This window comes from Mobula birostris, chromosome 6 (assembly GCF_030028105.1).
Source record: "Mobula birostris isolate sMobBir1 chromosome 6, sMobBir1.hap1, whole genome shotgun sequence".
In the NCBI taxonomy this organism is placed as follows: domain Eukaryota; kingdom Metazoa; phylum Chordata; class Chondrichthyes; order Myliobatiformes; family Myliobatidae; genus Mobula; species Mobula birostris.
This window is the reverse complement of record NC_092375.1, coordinates 65,469,860-65,489,994: the sequence shown is the minus strand read 5'-3', so window position 1 is coordinate 65,489,994 and position 20,135 is coordinate 65,469,860. Positions and strand designations below refer to the sequence as shown.

The following is a 20,135-nucleotide window of genomic DNA, read 5'->3' as shown; positions in this document are numbered from 1 at the left end:
AGCTGCAGAGTTGTAAAATTAGTCATTTCCTTCATGGATACTAGCCTCCGTAGATTCCAAGACATTTTCAAGGAGTAGTGTCCCAAAAAGGCGGTGTCCATCATTATAGACCGCACCACCCAGGACAGACCCTCCTTCCACTGTTACCAGCAGGAAGGAGGTACAGAAGCCTGAAGGCACACACTCAATGATTCAGGAATAGCTTCTTCCCCTCCACCATCCAATTTCTAAAAGGACTTTGAACCCATGAATACTACCTCACTACTTTTTATTTATGTTTTTTCACTACTTAATTAATTTAACTAATATATATATTTACTGTAATTCATAGCTTTTTTTCCTATATTTATCATGTATTGCATTGTCTGCTGCCGCAAAGTTAACAAATTGCACAACATATGCTGGTGACATTAAACCGGATTCTGAAATGATTTGGACGGTTCTGTCTTGCAGAAATAGCTAGTAGTGGAGACACCTACTGGGATAAATGGCCACACCACTCCAAACAGCAGTCAAACTGGGTTCAAATCTACTATTTCTGTTTTCTGTTGCTATGTTTCTGAAAGTTCAGCCAGCAGCAAAATAAAAGGACTATTGAAAGATTTTTGTACAGTAATGCCCAATAAAGTTGGCGACACTAAGAAGGAAGCTCATCTCTCTTTTACCGATAGAGGGGTCTCAATACTGTATTCAAAACACAAACTGTAGCAATCCCTCAGTGCGGAACCACTGAGTAAACAAAATCACGCGCTTAGGTCCTGTCATAACACCTGAATTTTTAACTCCAAGTTGAGAATGTTCAACTGATTATTAGTGAACAATACAAGATCGAAGGAAAACAGAAATATCTTTTGTTGTGAATACAACACAATAAACAATAGCTGTGAACAATCGTGTTTCATACTGCAGTTGGAAGTTGATATTTTTCTCTCCAAGCCTATAGGAATATCTAATAACTCCTCCTGTTTGATTGTAATGTGTTCTAGAATGCCACCAGCATTCTCCCTGAATTCTCCAACTATGATGCCCTTCTCCGTATGAATATAGATAAGAAGCATTCATCTAAGACATCTAATCACAAACAAGTGAAAATCTGCAGATGCTGGAAATCAAAGGGACACACGCAAATGCTGGAGGAACTCAGCAGGCCAGGCAGCATCCATGGAAAAGAGTACAGTTGATGTTTCAGGCCAAGACCTTCAATGAGTCTCACTGAAGGGTCTCGACCCAAAATTTCGCCTGTGCTCTTTTCCATAGATGTTGCCTTGAATGCTGAGTTCTTTCAGCATTTTGTGTGTGTTACATCAAAGATATCTTCCGGTTCCATGCACAGATTATAAATTTAACCCAAGTGGGACTTGCCCTTTCCCCGGGTTATTCTCTTGCCCTTAATTTACTATTGAAATGCTCTGGGAGTTTTCTTAATCTTGCCCACCATTGCCATTTAATATCTCCTCTTCAACCATGGGAATTGCTTTTGAGTAACCTCATCCCAACTCTACTCTTCACATCTGTGTTTCTGCAGGTATCTCCTGTTTTCACCTCTCCAAAACTGCCATAGTTAACTCCCTTCCTTTCCCCATGTTGAGCTATTCAAGGAATCAGGATACATAGGGTTAGTGCAAGCTCGTACCACTGAGATAAAAATCAATCACAAGCTGAGTGAATTGTGGAGAGTGTGCACGCAGCCAAATAGCCACCTTCTACTTCTATTTTTTACATTCATATCCGCCAGTCCAAGGAAACTAAACAATGGATAAGAGCAAAGCGTGACAATAATTGCTATTTCTTAGTTGTATCATTGTTAAATCTGTGCAGCATTAGCCTTTTCTTTTCCAGAAATATTCCGTTGTTTAGTCTGTAGAGACTGGAAGGGGATAATTTACAGCTTGGACCATGGATGAACAACTAGTAGTTATGGATCAGCTATCCATTGTGTATATTGTCTAATTGTGCATGTGAGACATCATGCAAAGTGCACAATCAACATGTGATCCAGACCCATTAGCTTTTCAACTGCACAGGAAGCAAGAATTATTACCTCTGTGCCAGAAGGTTTACTAGTGATTGTAAATTACCCCCTTGTACAGGTGGGTGGCAGGGAAGTTCATAAGACATAGGAACAGAATTAGGCCATTCAGCCCATTGAGTCTGCTCCACCATTCTATTATGGCTGATATATTATTCCTCCCTACCTCATACTACTCCCTTCTTTTCGTAACCTTTGATGCCCTGACTAATCAAGAACCTATTAACCTCCGCTATTATATTCCGTTCAAATATACACAATGACTTGGCCTTCACAGCTATCTGTGGCAATGAATTCCACAAATTCATGCCCCTCTGGCTAAGAAATTGCTCCTCTTGCTGGTCTAAATGGACGTCTCTCTGTTCAGAGGCTATGCCCTCTGGTCTTTGTCACCCCCACTCGTAGATAAGTGAGAGATAATGAGTTATAATGGAAATCTGTGAAGAAAGGTGGATGTTTTGAGAAAATAGTCTCTTTCTGTGTTGTAAGAAAATATAGAAATTGTTTTATCTTGGTCATGCTGTATCAGCAAAAAACATTTTTGTGCTGTGACATTAAGAAAATTTCCTCTTTAAAAAATGTACCAGTAAAGAACAATTCAGCCCTCATGTACTTGCCCAAGTTATACCATTCAATTAGGAACTGGTAATAAATATTTAAAACACAATTCATGTCCAGATTACATGAATGAATAAAAGAAATAAGTTTCAATGTATCTGGAAATTCAGAAACAATTATTTATCCGTGCAAAATTGACCCTATTTTGTTCCAGGCCTGTGAATTCACAAGCCCATTGGTCACCTTGGATGAAAGAGAAAAGTTGCATTAGTGGAAAACTCTTGTGAGTGCTGTTATTGTATAAGCACTCACCATTTCCATATGGATCTTGTTGCTCTCTGGCACCTCAGCGGAAGGGCTAACTTCTTCAACATAACTGGAATTTGATGTGTGTTTCATTTCTGTTAAAATAGCATTAGTGTGACAATCATTTCCAGACTGATATATTTGCAATAGTTTCTCTGTTATACTGCGGATTCTGAGGTTATCAATCAATTAGGTATCATACATAGAAGCAGAAGTTTATTGTCCCCTGGTCTATTAGAACAAGTTATTAAAATGGTCACAGAGTCATAGAGCACTACAGCACAGAAACAGGCCATTTGGCCCATCTAGTCCATGCAAAACTGTTAATGTATGAATTGATGAAGAATGTCAATAGATGATTGTGTTTTGAATCAAAACTAGATATAAATTGAGACTAGGCTGTTGACATTTAGATTAGGCATCATCAGATTCCAACTATACATTTCAAGTGTTGTATGGAATGGGAATTAGTTGCAGAAGTATTTCCAGTGCAAATCTCTGAGAAGTTCTTACTTTACGAAGTCCTTCATCAAACATCACCTGCATTTCCCCTGCCAGCATCAAGCTCCCCAGAGCTGAAGACAGGCACAGAAATCAGACCACAGTTAAATGGGAACAAAATGGCTTTAAACAGCAGTGTACAAGAGGAAATCTTGTGAAAGTTAGTTTTGTGCCACCAGCTTCTGTGTCGGTTGGATTCCAAACATAAATTCTTGTCAGGTGCCTAAGCAGAGGCTGGAGCTGATGGTTCTGTTGTACCTCCGTAAGATCAATGGTGTCTCTTGCCCCAAGGCAGGCACTGTTCCACTAGACACATTTCCAGCCGTTTCATGTCTTTAGATGCCTTGTATTAAGTTCTTAAAGTGGCAAGTTTATTGTCACTTCCTGGGAGCATAGCAACAACTGCTTGCTGCTCTTGTAAGTCACAATTACTAAGCATAGACCTGGACAATGCTGGCCACTTTCAACATTAACAGAATGGACATAATGATTTTAACTAATATGGTACTGAGCCAGTAACCCAATGATCTAGATAAGTGGTCCAAAAATGAGTTAATCACATCATAGCAACTGGGAAGTATTGAATGAATCTGGAATTTTAAAGGAATCTTATATTAGTGTTGGTACCGAACAGATTGATGTTAACAAAGCATACAAGGTTTGTGGGAAATAAATCAGGACATATTGGAAATGCTCAGCAGATCAGGTATCATAAATTCATCCCCTGGCAGCTGGAATTCTAAATCCTTCTGAAACTCTATTCCATAGGTGCTCTCTGATCTGTGAGACGTATCCTGCGTTTTCTTTTTTTTAATTTCAGATTTACAATACCTGTGGACTTTTTAAAATTTTCAGTTGCTGCTTGGTTCATTGATGAACATCAGGATAGGAAACCTGCCTAATTTCCCCAAATTTGCCCAGTTCCAGGATCTCTGGCATGCATTTGATGTTTTTTTTTACTGTCTGCTGACACAGTCTGGGCCAGCAGCCCAATTCGAGGGATAGTTGATAACTCATAGCCCTCCCCAGGCATCATGAATCAATTTGAGGAAGCAGGTTCTGATGAGTGCTTTGTAAATATGACATTCAGAATGTTCCTCGATCTATCCATTCAGCCCTTGATTCCTAGCAATACAAATCCTTTGGAAGCACTTCCTGACAGCTCAGAACAAGCTGATTTTTTTTTTAGAACCTTCCTAAATGTGTAGCAACGTGGAATAATTGACTCTGGTCACTTGCACACCACTTCAGACTCTGCCACTGTCACTACATAAGGTCAATGCTTTGGGACTGATACACACACACACACGCACACACACACACACACACACACACACACACTGACACTCACACTCCTCCTCCATCGTTACTATCAGTGAGAGCTTTGGTATTGTCCATTTTTGCTATGCCATAAAGTGAGTACTTCATTATCTGAGGATTTGTCATTCAAGAAATCATCAAAAATGCAGATGGACCTGCTCAGTACTTCCAACATAATCTATATTCCCCGCACTTACCAAATAGTTCCCTTTTTATTGTGTAATTTATTTATTTAATGTATTTTTAAAAATTAAGTTGTGTAGTTACTTTATTTATTTGTCCAACTATGCCCAATGCCAATAGTTCTGGCTTTTGGATTATAAATTTACTCTGATTAGTATTAATACAGTAGTCCAGTATGTTATTGCCTTTTCAGATGATGAATATTGGAAGGATAATGTGGATGAAATAGAAACAGTTGTCCACATACGGGAAAACAAAAGGCACAGTAAATGTTGTGCAGTTGTTCTAATTCTGTAGGAGGGTTGTTTAGTTGTTGCTGCCAGAAGTAATGTTACAACTTGGAGAAATGTTTGAGCCCTTTAAAATTTAAAAAGAATTGAGAACTGTGAAGCTTGTTGATTTGATAAAAGACGTTGCTAATTTAATAAGTGTTCTATTCAGCTGGTGTGTTTCTGGAAGCCCTCCTACATTGTGGAGTCTCAATGATGGTTTTGTATTCTTTGGGTTGGTTATGCAGTATTAAAAATTGAGGCTAGATGCCTATCTGTGACGTTTTTGAGCCAGAAAGCACAGAGGGATCTGTGCTTTCCAAATAAAGTATCACGGACATCATGCAGATGCCTCAAAAACTCTGTATCCTTCCAAAGTTTAGCCTCAAAACCTTGCAAAGAAAAACTTATCACGTGAAGGTTAGTTGCATCAGAGTTGTATTTTTCCTTTATTTTCTTGTCAATTTTCTTGTTATAAGAACTGAAAATAGGCACAGCTCACTAATTGTCCTGAATTGTAGATTCAAAAGGTATTTCTTTTCCTCTTGTTGCAGGATCTTCAGTCAGAAATTGACGCTCACACAGATACATATCACAATTTGGATGAGAATGGACAGAAAATACTTAAGGGTCTGGAGGGTGCTGAGGAAGGGGTTTTGCTTCGGAAAGATCTTGATGACATGAACTTTCGTTGGACTGAACTCAGGAAAAAATCACTGAACATCAAGTAAGTCTTTGCACCTATGCTCCTTTGGAAACATTAAGATTTGTCTTTGAGTCAGTCCCTTGTTGACCTGAGAGTTTAGTGCTTCTGTTCAAAATGATGCATTAGGATTATTAGAAATTTGTAGTGTTATAACTTTAGATATCCCATTTCCCCTTGATAGCAATGTGGTAAATGTAATGTGCAATGAAATGTGATACCAAGCATTACTGGCCACCTGATGCTCACTCTCTGGGCACACATTTACAAGGGCATAAAGAAGCTGCTTGCAGAACTACAGCCAAGCGAATAGTCAGGTTCAGTAAGCAAGAGGGCGAAGAACACAAAGTGGGAAAGGGTTGGGGAAAAGGGATCATAATTAATCACTTCTAGCTGATTTATAATGGTGATTGTAATTGTGGAAAGCGGCAATTGTCATTATTGTGGCTCTTGCTCCTTGGAGAATATTGTGATATGTTGACATCTGATATTCCCCAGTGAGTCTGTTTGCAGGTTCCAGTGCAGCACGTGTAGTGACTTCAAGGAAAATTCGATGCTGTTACTGTATAAGAGTCAGATTTTAACCGACAAAGTAAATTTTTAGTGGGCTGCTTCTTTTAATATGAGGTAGAAAAGCCTTAGGAAAACCAGTAATGGATTTCCCTGTCACTGAGGAAGGCTAATGTACGCTGCAAACACGCTGAACTGCTGGATTTAGGACTCTCTCTGCAGCTCTCTTTCCACTGGAAATCATCCAACAGTTCTGTTGTTCTCTGGAGAATAATACACTACTGTGTAACAAACCACACTGTGTTCCTTCTTCGCATAAATCTCTTCTCAGCATTCTGTCGGTCCCACCCCTGATAGGCTCAAGGATTGTACTTCAATAGTCCATAACATGGAGCTGGGAACATGTACTGAATCTCACCAGTGGTCCATGTCTATCTTTCTGCCTTCTCCCGTAAAATGAACTTTTACTTCTGATAGCATGGTGGAATTAAAATTTCTGCCACTTGAGCAACAGCTGGATTGACCTTGTGCTGGAATTGGAACCCATGTTTTCCAAATCTGCCTATGTACTTGAAGCCAACATTCCTGGAGAAGGTGAATTGTTGGAAGAAACAAGATAATTCTTACATACTGGTGGGAATACTTATGCAGTGGTGCATAGATTTTCCTTTTATTTTGAATGTCATGTCTCAAATAGCAAACGTTAATTCCTTGTGAAAGTACAGCATTAGCATGTCAAGAGGACAGAGTTCCTGTCTGAAGCTTGAGTGAAGCTGGTAAGCCTCAGTAGTGTTCAATAATAATAGTACTGTCACTTCCTTGTATGCATTAAATACTGTCTCCATTGTCATGTCAAAAAATATCCATAGCAAAATAGCCACAGTGCTCCTTATTGTAGAACACCTGAAACACAGCAGTACATTTCTCTGTCAAACATCACAGTGACTGATCCTTGAATAAAGCCATGGTATTTGTGGGAATATTAAATAATGATTTTATTCATGTTGTTTTTGTGCTGAGTCACTTCTTGAGAAGCAAAGGAATGGCATGTAGTGAGCAATCTGCTGGCCATTCTGCATGTTTATCAGAGAATAGCTTTGCATTTGACCAATGACTATGCTGTGTTGTGAAGACCTTTGGTGTATTTTGAGTGTCTTAGGCTTTGCTTCATGAAAATAAAGATGAAAAAGAGTTTGTTTCCCGTGAGTTGCATTCATAATCATTTCCTGTGCCCACCTCTGTGTATGAATGTTAACAACTGTTCTGATATAAATTAATTCTGACTGGTGTCAGAAACTAAACTGTTTGAAAGATGCTGGGAGAATTATACACCTGAAACTCCTGGGTTCTTTTTTTTCTTACCACTTCTTTGCCTTGCATGAAAGTGTTAATTAATGCCTGTTTGCACACCAAGCCTCTGGGGCTTTGGACTGACTGCCAGATCCTAACATGGACTTAGAGCACTTTCTATCTTCATTTCACCCAATGCTTATTCTGTGTACTGAATTCTGCACGGAATTCTGAGTGGCATTGGATCATCTCTCATCATCACACTTCTTCTGAAATGTGCATTGACCAACAAGCAAAACGATTGTCTTCCATGATGATGAATCCTGCACGAGGACTCCCAAGTCCATTTGCACCTCAGATTTTCGAGTTTTCTCCCTGTTTAGAAAATAGGCTATGTTTTTATCCTTCTACCAAAGTGCATGACCATACACTTCCCAATACTGTATTCCATCTGCCAGTTCTTTGCCCATTCTCCTAATCCCTCTAAGTCCTTCTGCAGCCTCCCTGTTTCCTCAACCTACCTACCCCTCCATACAGCTTCATGTCGTCTGCAAACTTGGCCACAAAGCCAACAATTCCGTCATCCAAATCATTGACCCATAGGAAAAAAGTAGTCCCAACACCGACACCTGCGGAACACCACTAGTCACCGGCAAGCAATCAGAAAAGGCTCCCCTTATTCCCACTCTTTGCCTCCTGCCAATCAGCCAAAGCTCAATCCATGCTAGTATCTTTCCTTTAATACCATGGGCTTTTATCCTGCTAAGCCGCCTGAAGTGTGGCACCTTGTGGGGGAAAAAAAACTACCTCTGACATCTCCCTTGTACTTTCCCCCAGGCACCTTAAAGTTATGCCCCCTTGTATTAGCCATTTCCTCATTTGAAGAAAGTATCTGTCTGTCCATTCTATCTATACATCTAATCATCTTGTACTCCTCTATCCAATCACCTTTCATCCTCCTCCTCTCCAAAGAGAGAAACCCTAGCTTGCTTAATCTATCCTAATAAGACATGCTTTCTAATCCAGGCAGCATCCTGGTAAATCTGCTTGGCACCCTCTTGGAAGCTTCCGCATCCTTCCAATGGTATGGTGACCAGACTAATCACAATACTCTTAAGTATGGTTATAGAACTGCAACATCATCTTGCAGCTCTCAAGCTTAATCCTCTAACTAACAAAAGTCAACACATCATATGTCTTCTTAACCACCCTATCAACTTGTACTGTAACTTTGAGGGATCTATGGTCATGAACCCCAAGATCCCTCTGCTCCACTACACTACCAAGAGTCCGACTATTATCTCTGCATTCTGTCTTCCAAATTTGCCTTTCCAAAGTGAGTAACTTTTCTGGATTGAACTCCATTTGCCACTTCTCAACCCAGCTCTGAATCTATGCAGCTAGGTTTCCCTGTATCCCATGCCTTCTGACTTTATGAATGGGAAACCTTGTCAAATTTCTTACTAAAATCCATGTACACATCCACTGCTCTGCCTTTATCAATATGTTTTGGTCACTTCTTCGAAAAATTCAATTAGGCTCATGAGACACAACCTGACCCTCACAAATCCAGGTTGACTATCCCAAATCAGAATATTATTTTCCAAATACTCATAAATCCTGTCTCTAAGAATCTGGTCTATAATTCCCAAAATTATCTCTGTTACCTTTCATGAACAAAGGAATTGTATTCGCCAACCTCCAATCCCCTGGCACTACACCTATGACCGGTGTGGATGCAAAGATCATTGCCAGAGGCACAGCAACCTCTTCCCTTGCTTCCTGTAGTAACCTGTGATACATCACATCTGGCCCAAGGGACTTAACTATTTTCAAAAATTCCAGCACGTCATCTTTCTTAACCTTGACATGTTTCAGCATTTAGCCTGTTCCACAATGACCTCAATATTGTTAAGGTGCCTCTTACTGATGAATACTCCAACTCCAGGCACATGTTTCCTCTTTTATTCCTGATCAATCCTGCACTCACTCTATTCATGCTCCTGTTCTTCACATACATGTAGAATGCCTTGGGATTTTCCTTAACACTAGTTGCCAAGGTCTTCTCATATCACCTTCTAGTTCTCCTCAGTTCATTCTTAAGTTCCTTCCTAGCTAGCTTGTAACTCTCCAGAGCCCTGTTCTAATCTTGCTTTCTAAATCTTAAGTATACTTCTTTCTTCCTCTTGATTAAATGTTCCACATCTCTTGTCAACATGGTTCCTTCACATTTCCCTGTCTCAATGGGAGAAGCCTATCCAGAAACCCTTCTGCAAACTCACCCTGTATGTGAAAACATCTCTTACTTTCTGTTTCCCAATAAACTGCTGTCCAACAGTTCCGATGCTGCCTCCAACAGTTCAAGACATTGCCAGTGGTTCTGTTGTCATATCTCCCCATCTTTCAGCCTCTGTTTTATCCAACACCTTACCTCATTTCTTCACCTGATAATTCTCACTAATACCCATCACGTTCTTAGCTATTGGAACCAGGGCCTCTTTTTCCAATCTATTCGTCCAATAACCTGGCTTTCTTTGAGGGTGTGATACTTCCTGCTCTCTCCAGCAGTGATGCTTGAAACCCTTTGTTTGAATCCCTTTTGTTAGCTATCTGTTCCAAATGGAATATTGAAATAGCATTCAATAATTGTCAGAGATAAACTATAATTTTTTTTTGTTTGAACTGTCTGTAACTTTTTAACGTAGTCGACTACACCAATCTGGCCCATCACTTTGCAACTAGACAGGATTTCGTTAAAGTGGTTGCTTTCTTTTAAACCCAAGAAGGAAGGTACTCCAGATGGCTTCTTAACCCCCACTCTCCCAAATGTATGATGAGTTCCAGTGTATCCTAGGAGGGTTTCTCACCAACATGTTACTCCCTTAGCAACATAATTTGAAAACACTGCGCCAGTTTCAATATGTACATTGATGGCCAACTGCTGACATGATTCTACCTTTGTCTCGAAATAATCTGAACATTATGTCATCCAGTGTTCTGCTGCCCTGTCCCAGTTTGCCCAAAGTACACCACTGGCCATTCTTTCAGCTTGAATTCATGTCCTTAAACTACTTCATTGCTTTAAGATGCTCCATCAAACCAAACTTCTTTTTGGGTCCTTTGCCCCAGTGTAGTTTGATGGCAGATTTTCTTTGAGAAGCTTTTCAGTAGTATCTTAATACCTTTTGCTCCATTCAAAATCCTTTATAAATGCAAATTTTTCCTCCTCTTGTACTTCATAGATTTCTGATCGAATGTGCATCCAAAGCCCATTCATTCTTTCAGCACTGATCACTGGGCAGGAATAAGTATAAGGGACAAGGAATTAAGAGAGACAAGAAGAGAGCAAAAGAAAAGATCATTATTAAGCATGAAAGGGAAACCAAAAATATTCCATCAAGATATAAACAGGAAAGGGGCTGTAAGAGGAGAGGTGGGACCAAATGAAGAGCAGAAATAAATTTTGTTCTGGAAGGCTGAAGGTAAATACAGCAAGTTACAGAAGGAAAGGGATTCTATGCTCTATAACTCTATTACCACAGATTCAAAGCTGATGCCTTAAGACAGGAAAATTATAAATATTACACTCTTGTTCAAGACAGGTGTGTGGAGAAGTACCACACACACAAAATGCTGGAGGAACTCAGCAGGTCAGGCAGCATCTATGGAATGGAATGAACAGCTGACATTCCAGACTGAGACCCTTGGCTCAAAGTGTCGACTATTCATTGCCTTCTTTCGATGCTGACTGACCTGATAAGCTCCTCTATTATTTTGCATGTGTTGCTTTGGATTTCCAGCATCTGCAGAATTTTTGTGTATATGGAGAAGCACCCCAAAAGCAAATTAGAAATAACAATCAAGTGTAGAATTAGCAGAAAGTGTAGTTCAGATTGATTAGAAGGAGCTGAAATGGATTAGTTAGGTCAACTTGTGTCTAACTTGTTCAAGGTTTTTGAAAAATTAACAGGGGACATTGACAGGGAAGCGTTTTTCATTAGTTATAAGTGCATTTATGAAGCATGTTTGGCATGATGCCACGGAATGGGCTTGGCTTCAAGACGGAAAACCAGGGATTAAAAGTGAAGATAGCAGAATGGATAGAAAATTGATTTAGTAGAAGGAACATGGGGTTGCAGTGCACGGATGCTCTTTAGGCCTTGGAGGGAGTGGTGGTAGGTGATGATAAAATGTTCAGTAGAGAATGCAGGCTGCTGCTTTTCATAATGTTTATTCCTGACTTGGATTCAATGCATAAGGCATGCTTTTCAAACTGAGAGATGAAGCATAACTTGAAGAAGTAATGAACTGTGACGAGAATATTAAAAGATTTCAAAAAGAAATACTTGGGTGCTAAAAATGGACAGATGACTTTTAATGCTGAGACATGATGCTTTGGTCAGAATTTTAAAAGCATTGGTAGAATAAAGAGATCGGGGGTATGTTTGTGTGTTTTGTTAAAGGAGGTATGCGGGTTGAGAAAATGTTGAAAGAGCAGAAGTGATCCCGAACTTTATTTTTTCAAAAAAGGGAGTCCAAGAGCAAAAATGGAAGGATGAACTTTTTAAAAGGCTACAGTTGATGTATGTGGAAGAAGAATTGGTTTATTATCATATCATATAGTGAGGTGCAGCGAAAAGCTTGCCTTGCATACTGTTCAGACAGATCAGTTCATTACACAGTGCATTGAGATAGTACAAGGTAAAACAATGACAGAGTGCAGAATAAAGTCAAACAGCTACAAAGAAAGTGCAATGCAGGTAGACAGTAAGGTGCAAGACCATAAAAAGGTCAAGAGTCCATCTTTTTGTTCTAAAGAAACTTCCACTTGTCTTATAACAGTATGGTTGAAGCAGTCCTTGAGCCTGGTAGTATGTGCATCCAGGCTTATGTGTCTTCCTCACAATGGGAGAATGGAAAGTGTCCAGAGTGAGAGAGATCGTTGATTATTTTGGTTTCTTTACTGAGGCAGCAAGAAGTATAGACAGAGTACATGGAGGGAAGGTTAGCCTGCTGAGATGTGCCCATAACTTTCTTCAGTTCGTTGCAGTTGTGGGCAGAGCAGTTGCCATAGTTGCTATGATGCATCCAGAAAGGATGCTTTCAATGGTGTTTCATTAAAAATTGATAAGGGTCACAGGGACATGCCAAATTTCTTTCGCCTCTTGTGCTGGTGATGGGCACTTTTGGCCCTGGTGTCAACATTGTTCAACCAGTGCAGGCTATCTGCCATATTCACTCAGACGAACGAAGTTCTCAACCTCAGCACCTGAACACAACTGAGTGCATAGGAAAGATATGAAGGCTTTAGAGAGGCTACAGAAGGCATTTGCTAATGTGATTCCAGGCATGAGGGTCATCTGGCTTTATGACTAGACAGGAAGAGCTGGGATTGTTACTGAAATAAGGGATGTTGTGCAATGGGATTACTAGGAGGTATTTAAAAATCAGGAACAGTAAAGATAGAGCAGATAGAGGGGAAGTGCTTCCTTTGACAGAGGAGTCAAGAAGGAGCAATTAATTATGAAGGTGATTGGTAAAATAATCAAAAGTGACACAAAGAAAATATATTTTGCACAGTGAGTGGTTAAGGTCTGTTAGGGCACTGCCAGGGGATGTAGTGAAGGCAGATTTAATTGTAGCATTCCAAAGGGAGTGGGTTAAGTATCTGGAATGAAAGAAATTGCAAGCCTATGAGCAGAATGCTAGGACGTGGGTTGAGCTATTTTGTTCTTGCACAGGGACAGTGGGCCTGCTGGGATCCTTGTGTGCTGTAACATCACAGTTAGCTGATTTATTTTCCTCTGAGTTGGCTAATGTAGAATCCCAATCTTAGCCTTGTATGTTCAAGTGAGATGATGTGTGCATTTTCTAACTCAGCATAGACCAGGGTTCAAATCTGAGTTATTTCTGATTAGCAAGTTCTTCAAGCACACCATTGAACTTCCAGAGGGCAACTAAATGCTGATATCAGATTCAATCAGTGTGTTCGCTTTCTTGTGTATTAATTTATCTTTAGAGTAGAATGCTGCTTGAGTACTTTGTCAGCCAAGTCTGTACTAGTAACATGAACTGGGTATTCTTCATTTTAATGAGATGTATGTTCCACTCAGTCTTGATAAAGAATTTCTACAACAGTATGTTTTCATTTTCCTTTTTTTTTGAAAAGTAATAAAAGCAATCCTTGTCTTCTTGCATTGTGATGATTGCTTTGACGCAGTATCAGTCATGCCTCAGCATCCAAAGATGATTCCATTTCTTTATCCAGATGTTATCAATCTCTCATTTAAATAAATCCAATATACTGACTTGTAATAGGATTTCAGGTAGCTCTAAAGACTAAGCTTCCTTACAAGCACCTGTCAGTCAGTCAACCCCACAATCATTGCTGGACTAGTTTCACACACATTTCATTTATTTTATCTCTCAATGTTTTAACCCAGCTTGTATTGTCTATTAATAAATAATATGAACTGTTGTAAAAACACAAACAAATAATTTTGATGGAATACACAAAATGATTTCTCATTTCATTTCAACATTTATAGATTTTATTTCTATAACCGATGCCAAATAGGAAATTTTCTCTCTCATGTTCAGGAGGGTTTCCTCTGATGTGCAGACCTATTTCTGAAATAAAGACAATGTTCATAGAACTGCCTTATCTTCACACATCATATGGTATAAAATCTGTTGTCTGAGCTTGGAAGGACATCGATCTCTTCTTGGAGGTGAAATCGGATTAGTTGCTTGTCCGTGGAAATCCAGAAGGTGGTTCTGTTGGGGGTGTGGGGGTGGTGGGAGGGCAAGCCAAGAGATGGTGGGAAGCAGACCTTCTCAAACTGATGCTGCCTCAGTAACAGTGAATAGGTCAATTTTCTGTAGATATTATGTCCCATAATACTTTAATTCATTTGTCAGTGGGAAGGATTGCTGGCTTTTTTTCCAGTTTAGATTCATGCCTATTTTAACTACGAGGAATAAAAATCCTATTATCCTCTTCATGTATTGATTAGATTAAGTAATTACTTGGCACATAGTTTTTCGATGTTGTCAGTATTTTCAATTGTAAATGTGAATACTAATATTCGCAGCAATGAAACAGTTTTAATTTTCAATAAGGTGTCTATAGCACAAAAAAAATATGTATGCTGCTCCAAAAATGCATGTACAGTCAATTCCAGTTCATTGAGACATGTAAAATTGTGGCCCAATTAAGCAGCTGCCTCAATTAGCCTAAGTTTCATGGAAAACGTTAAAAAGGCATAAAAAAGACAAAATTAGTAACTAATTGTGTATTTAACTGAAATAAATAACAAATTAGAATACTACTTCTGCAGTACTATAAAATTGTGTATTAGTTTCCAATAATTATCTATGGAGGAATTCATTTAGTGAATGCTGCCATGTTCCTTTGACTGTAAGTGAACAAACTCAGCACAGACAACTGATAATGGACTGTAGATAATGCAGATAATGGACTGCCTTCATACAATGCTTTTGACAATTGCATCCTCCAAATCTTCATTTTCATTGTAACATTCAAGATGATAGTTGATACCTTCAAATTCTTTGTAGTTCCAATTTTCTCAAGTAGTTTTTGTTCTTTAAGACTTGTCCCTGTAAGAGGCTGCCCCAATGTCCTAATTAACTGGAATCCACTGTATATACTTCATTGTGAGCATTTTCCTGTTCACCTTCATTAGTTTCTAGGCATGGTCCCACAGATGCCAGTGAGTTTTCCAGCCTTCTAACTCCACGGGTGCTAACTTTTGTGCATGTTCCTGGAAAATGAATGACTTGGTTATTCATAGTTTTGCCTCTTGTCCGTGTGCACCTATATCCAATTGTGGTTGTCAGGTAGTGATCTGATCAGGAGCCTTAGCCACATTTTCACTGGCTCAGAACTCCTGAAATAAGATTAGCAGTTTTAGAACAGACTCATGCCACCGTGGAGACCCCTGGGTTTCATGGTTCAGCAGTTCACTATATCAATAAGTTGTGCCATCAGAAAGGGGTTTGATTGGCAGACACAATACTTGATATGAGGCATATCTTATCACCTGGAGAAGGAAAACTCTGATCTCAAACCTCCACTGCCTTGAGCTATACCCCCTTGCGGGAAGGCTTCGTTAGTAAACCCAAGAAAAAATACGGAGCTGGAGTCTGGAAGATAGCCTTATGTTCAGATCAACATTATCTGGCAACTCCTGCGACGCCACTGGTGCCAAACTGTATCAGTTTCTGCCGTTCCTTTGGATTTGTCAGCTGTGTGGAGAGGGCAAGCCTCATCGTACTATCCTGGTTTGCGTCTGGCTTGTATATCAATAACTTAGCTAGGATATAACATCCATGGTCAAACCTGACGAACAGAGGGCCCCTTTGTCAAGTGTATTCAAGATGTTGCTTTTTTTTTCTAGATGTGCTGCAGATAAGTTTTCTGGTTATGGTGCTTCTATGATCTCTGTTATCATTTAGTTGGAGGTAATATTTCCTACCAGAGGGTATGTCATTCAAAATGCCTCATAACCCTTGCTTGCCCACTTGTGTTCTAGGTATTTATTTGTAGGCTAAGATTTTCATCTTGAAAAGCCAGCAAAAGTCTTATGAAATTAAACATGTGGAGTTGAAGTTGTGTGAGCCAAACATTCTGAACTTTAGGCTTCCACCACTTGCCAGAGTACTCTGGGCATGTTTTGTTGGCACTGGAATGTCTGTCAACACTTGCAGTCTGTCTCCAGCACATACTTAGGCTGTGTTGGTTGTTAACACCAACAGCGCATTTCACTGTTCTGATGTGCATGTGATAAATAAGTGAATCTGAATCTGAAAATATGACACACCTTAAATGAACGCCAGCAGTTACATCCAGCCACTACTCTACTTTGTTTTTAATCATTTGTTTGTGATTAGTGCTTTCTTCCAAGCAATTCTGTAGAGTTGCAATCCAAACCGTGAATGAATAGTTTAAAAGGGAGAGCTTTGTTTTTGTTACAAGGTAAAGACTCCTGGCATCCTTGCTCAAGCAACATCACTTCCCACGCAATTATTGCAGACTGTTAAGGAATTATTAAGATGTGGACTATGCAACTGTTTTCAACTTATATCAGACTGAACAAGTCTCTGGGTGACAAAAAACTCTGTTCAGAATGCAAATATATTGACAGAAAGATTCATCTTGTCCAAAAACTGGCAACATCAGATAGCAGTAATATTCTCTTTGCCTTCAGGAGCCAGAAATAGACAGAGGATTATTCATGGGTTATCAATAAAGATGTCAACTTCTTTTTGTTTTTTTTACACATGCTTACTTATTAAGTGATCCTGTTAAACTATTGAAACAACAAAAAAGTTACTTGGCTCTACAGCTCTGATTCATGGAGAAGCACTGATGTCTAATTTAAATGGGCATCGATATGCATTTTGAGAATTTTTGGAGAAACTTGGTCCATAAAGCATCCAATACTGACAACTCAATTGCAGAACTGCCAAACTGGATGATGGTAGAATTCATGAAGTAGCATGTCTTTTTTTAATATAGAAGACTCTCTCCTTTTGTCCTTGATGTGCCTGGAGAACAGCACCCCTATTGGTAACTCGTCAAAGGGGTAGCGAGTGTTTTGGGGACAGCATGTAGAGTTAGAGGTCAGGTTAGGGTTTAAGGACACAAATGAGGGATAGTTAAAGGTCAGACCAGTAAATGATGAATCAAGAGCAGCAGCCAGAGTTTGGGTCAAGTTGGCACCTATTTACAATGTCTGTCATGGTTCAACCTTAGTTTTTTTTTAGGTTTATAGGGATGGTTTGGAAGACAGTGTTGGGGGTGGGGTTAGGGGTCATGTTGGGGTTTAGGGACAGGGATGAGGGAGAATAAAGAGTCAGGGGCAGCAGCCTGTGTCTGGAGTACAAGCTGGAATGTTCTGCGGTGCAGGTCAGCAATCTGGACATTGGGTCAGATTATGTCAACAGTCACTGAGCAGACCAGCTATTCCCAGTATGTGGAGTTCCAAGTGTGTTCAGGCCAGTGACTCCCACTCCTCCGCCTCCCCACAGGCCACTAGGATCGGAATGGGAGTTTGAATGTTGAAGCCAGAGGTACTGCGTGGTCAAAGGTTAAGTATTCCAGAGGTCAGGTCAATCAAGGTCCGTAGGTCAAACCCGTGATTGATGAGTCATGGGGCAAAGCCTGTAGCTCAAACCCATGATTGGTAAGCTCTGAGGTCAATACCCAGAGAATGGTGAAGTCCTGAAGAAAGTGGTAACCTTCCTAAATACTGTTGTCCAGTAGCACTTACATCCATGGTGATGAAACATATAAAGTCCTGCCTGAGGAGCTACTTGATCCACTCTAATTTGCCTCTCATCACAGCAAGTCACCAACATTTGCCACTTCATTGGCTCTTTACTCAACACTGGAACATCTGAACAGTAAAGATGGATACATCAGGAAGTTTTTCTTTGACTGCAGCTCTGCATTTAATACTATCGTCCCTTCAAAGCAGATCAATAAGCTCCAAGACTGGGGTGTCAACACCTCCTTGTGCAACTGGATCCTCGACTTGCAGGCCCCAGTCAGTTCAGATTGGCAGCAACGTCATCTCCACAACCTCCATCAGCACAGGTGCACCACAAGTGCGCTTACTGCGTGCTTAGCCACCTACCCAACTCACTTTATACTTACAACTGAGAGGCTAAGTGAGCTCAAATGTCATATCTACGTTTGCTGAAGAACAGCACTGTTAATGGCCAAATCAAAGGTGGTGATGAATCAACATATAAGAGGGAGATTGAAAATCTGGTTGAATGGTGACACGCAAACCTCTCACTCAAGTTTAGCAAAACCTAAGAGCAGATTATTAATCATGGGTAAAGCCCTCTCCACCACTGAGCACATCTTCAATGAGTGCTGTCACAAGAAAGCAGCATTCATCATCAAGGGCCTCCACCATCCAGGTCATTCAGTCTTCTCACAGCTGCTATCATAAAGGAAGTACAGGAGCCTCAAGTCCCACACCATCAGGTTCAGGAATAATTTTTACTCCTCAACCATCAGGCTCTTGAACCAGAGGGATAACTTCGCTCAACTCCATTCAGCCCAACACTGAACTGATTCCACAACCTATGGACTCACTTTCAAGGACTCTACAATATATGTCCCAGATATTTGTTGGTTATTTATTTATCGTCGTCATTTTAGTTTTTATTTCTGGTTTTGTATTTGCACAGTTTGAAGTCTCTTGCACAATGGTTGTTTGTCTGCCTTTGTTGTATGAAGCTTTTCATTGATTCTATTGCGTTTCTTTGTATTAACTGTGAATGCCCACAAGATTAAATCTCACGGTAGTATATGGTAATATACATGTACTTTGAAAAGAAATTTACTTTGAACATTGAACTTTGGAGGATAGAGCTGATGGTTGAAGTCCAGAACTCGCTAAGACTGGATATAGAAAGCCTGAAATGTGATAGACCAAAGTCCATGAATCAGGAGATAGGGGTTGAGTCCAGACCAGACAATGGAGGTTAGAAGCCTGATTTCTGCAAGTTTGGGATTCTGGGGCCAAGAACTGGAGGCCTTGAGGAAGACTGTCCCGGGGATGGAGTTTGTGTGTGTGTTATATCATTGTAATGTTGAACATTGTAGGCATGTGTGTTGCAGCCGGAATGTGTGGTGTCCTTGCAAGTTGTCCCCGGCACATCCTTGGGTGTGTTGCTTGTTAACACACACAGTATATTTCACTCTATGTTTTGATGTACGTAAATCTGAATCTGTGGAAATGATTGAGATTTATTGAATCATTCAATCAGGAGCAGTAAACGTGTAAGGGTCAAGTATCACCTCCCACTGGGTTTGTGCAGACCATCAATCACATATTGACATTAATCCGATAAAAAAACTATTTTTTTTTAATCATTCCACCTTCTCATCAATTCCCCCTCAATAGTCTACGCACTAGGGGCATTTCAAAACCTGCACATTGTCGGGATATGGGAGGAAACCCATATGGTCACAGGGAGAGCATGAAAATTCCACACAAGTAGCAGCTGAGGTCAAGTTTGTACCCAGGTCTCTGGTATGTGAGGCAGTGGCTCTATGTGTTCTGCTTCCCTGTGTGTCTTCGTAGGCAAACAACTCAAAGTTGCACTTTAAATGAGTGTGATTGCCAATAAGGTTGTGGATAGCAGTTAAGTAAGAAAGGGATCTAGGAAGATTTTGAGGTCATGATATTGAAATCTTTCTCCAATGTGACCTGAGTTTAATCAGAGAAAATAGATCAGTATTGGCAGGATTTTTACACCTAGAGCAACAGACAGTGTTTAGCAGAACTCACTCAAGATCTTTATCCTCCTTAAGCTATTAGAAATCCTCTAGAATCTGTCCTTCAAACTGACTCCAATGTCCACCTGATTCAAAAAAAGTATGGATTGAACTGCTGCTGTCATTTCCCAAGCTTGTTATCTTTTC

At 40.0% G+C, this 20,135-nt stretch overlaps 1 protein-coding gene across 13 annotated transcripts in view; it reads left to right on the top strand.

The window, feature by feature from the left end:
• Positions 1-20,135, top strand: part of dmd (dystrophin) — a 1,961,093-nt gene that overhangs the window by 1,710,084 nt on the left and 230,874 nt on the right. For 12 of the 13 annotated variants that reach the window (XM_072260552.1, XM_072260560.1, XM_072260554.1 and 9 more), the window contains one exon: positions 5,721-5,893. In XM_072260552.1, the coding sequence (XP_072116653.1) occupies positions 5,721-5,893 (173 nt within the window). Of the gene's footprint in view, positions 1-5,470; positions 5,587-5,720; positions 5,894-20,135 lie in introns of those variants that run through there. The other variant, XM_072260563.1, reaches the window with a different exon arrangement.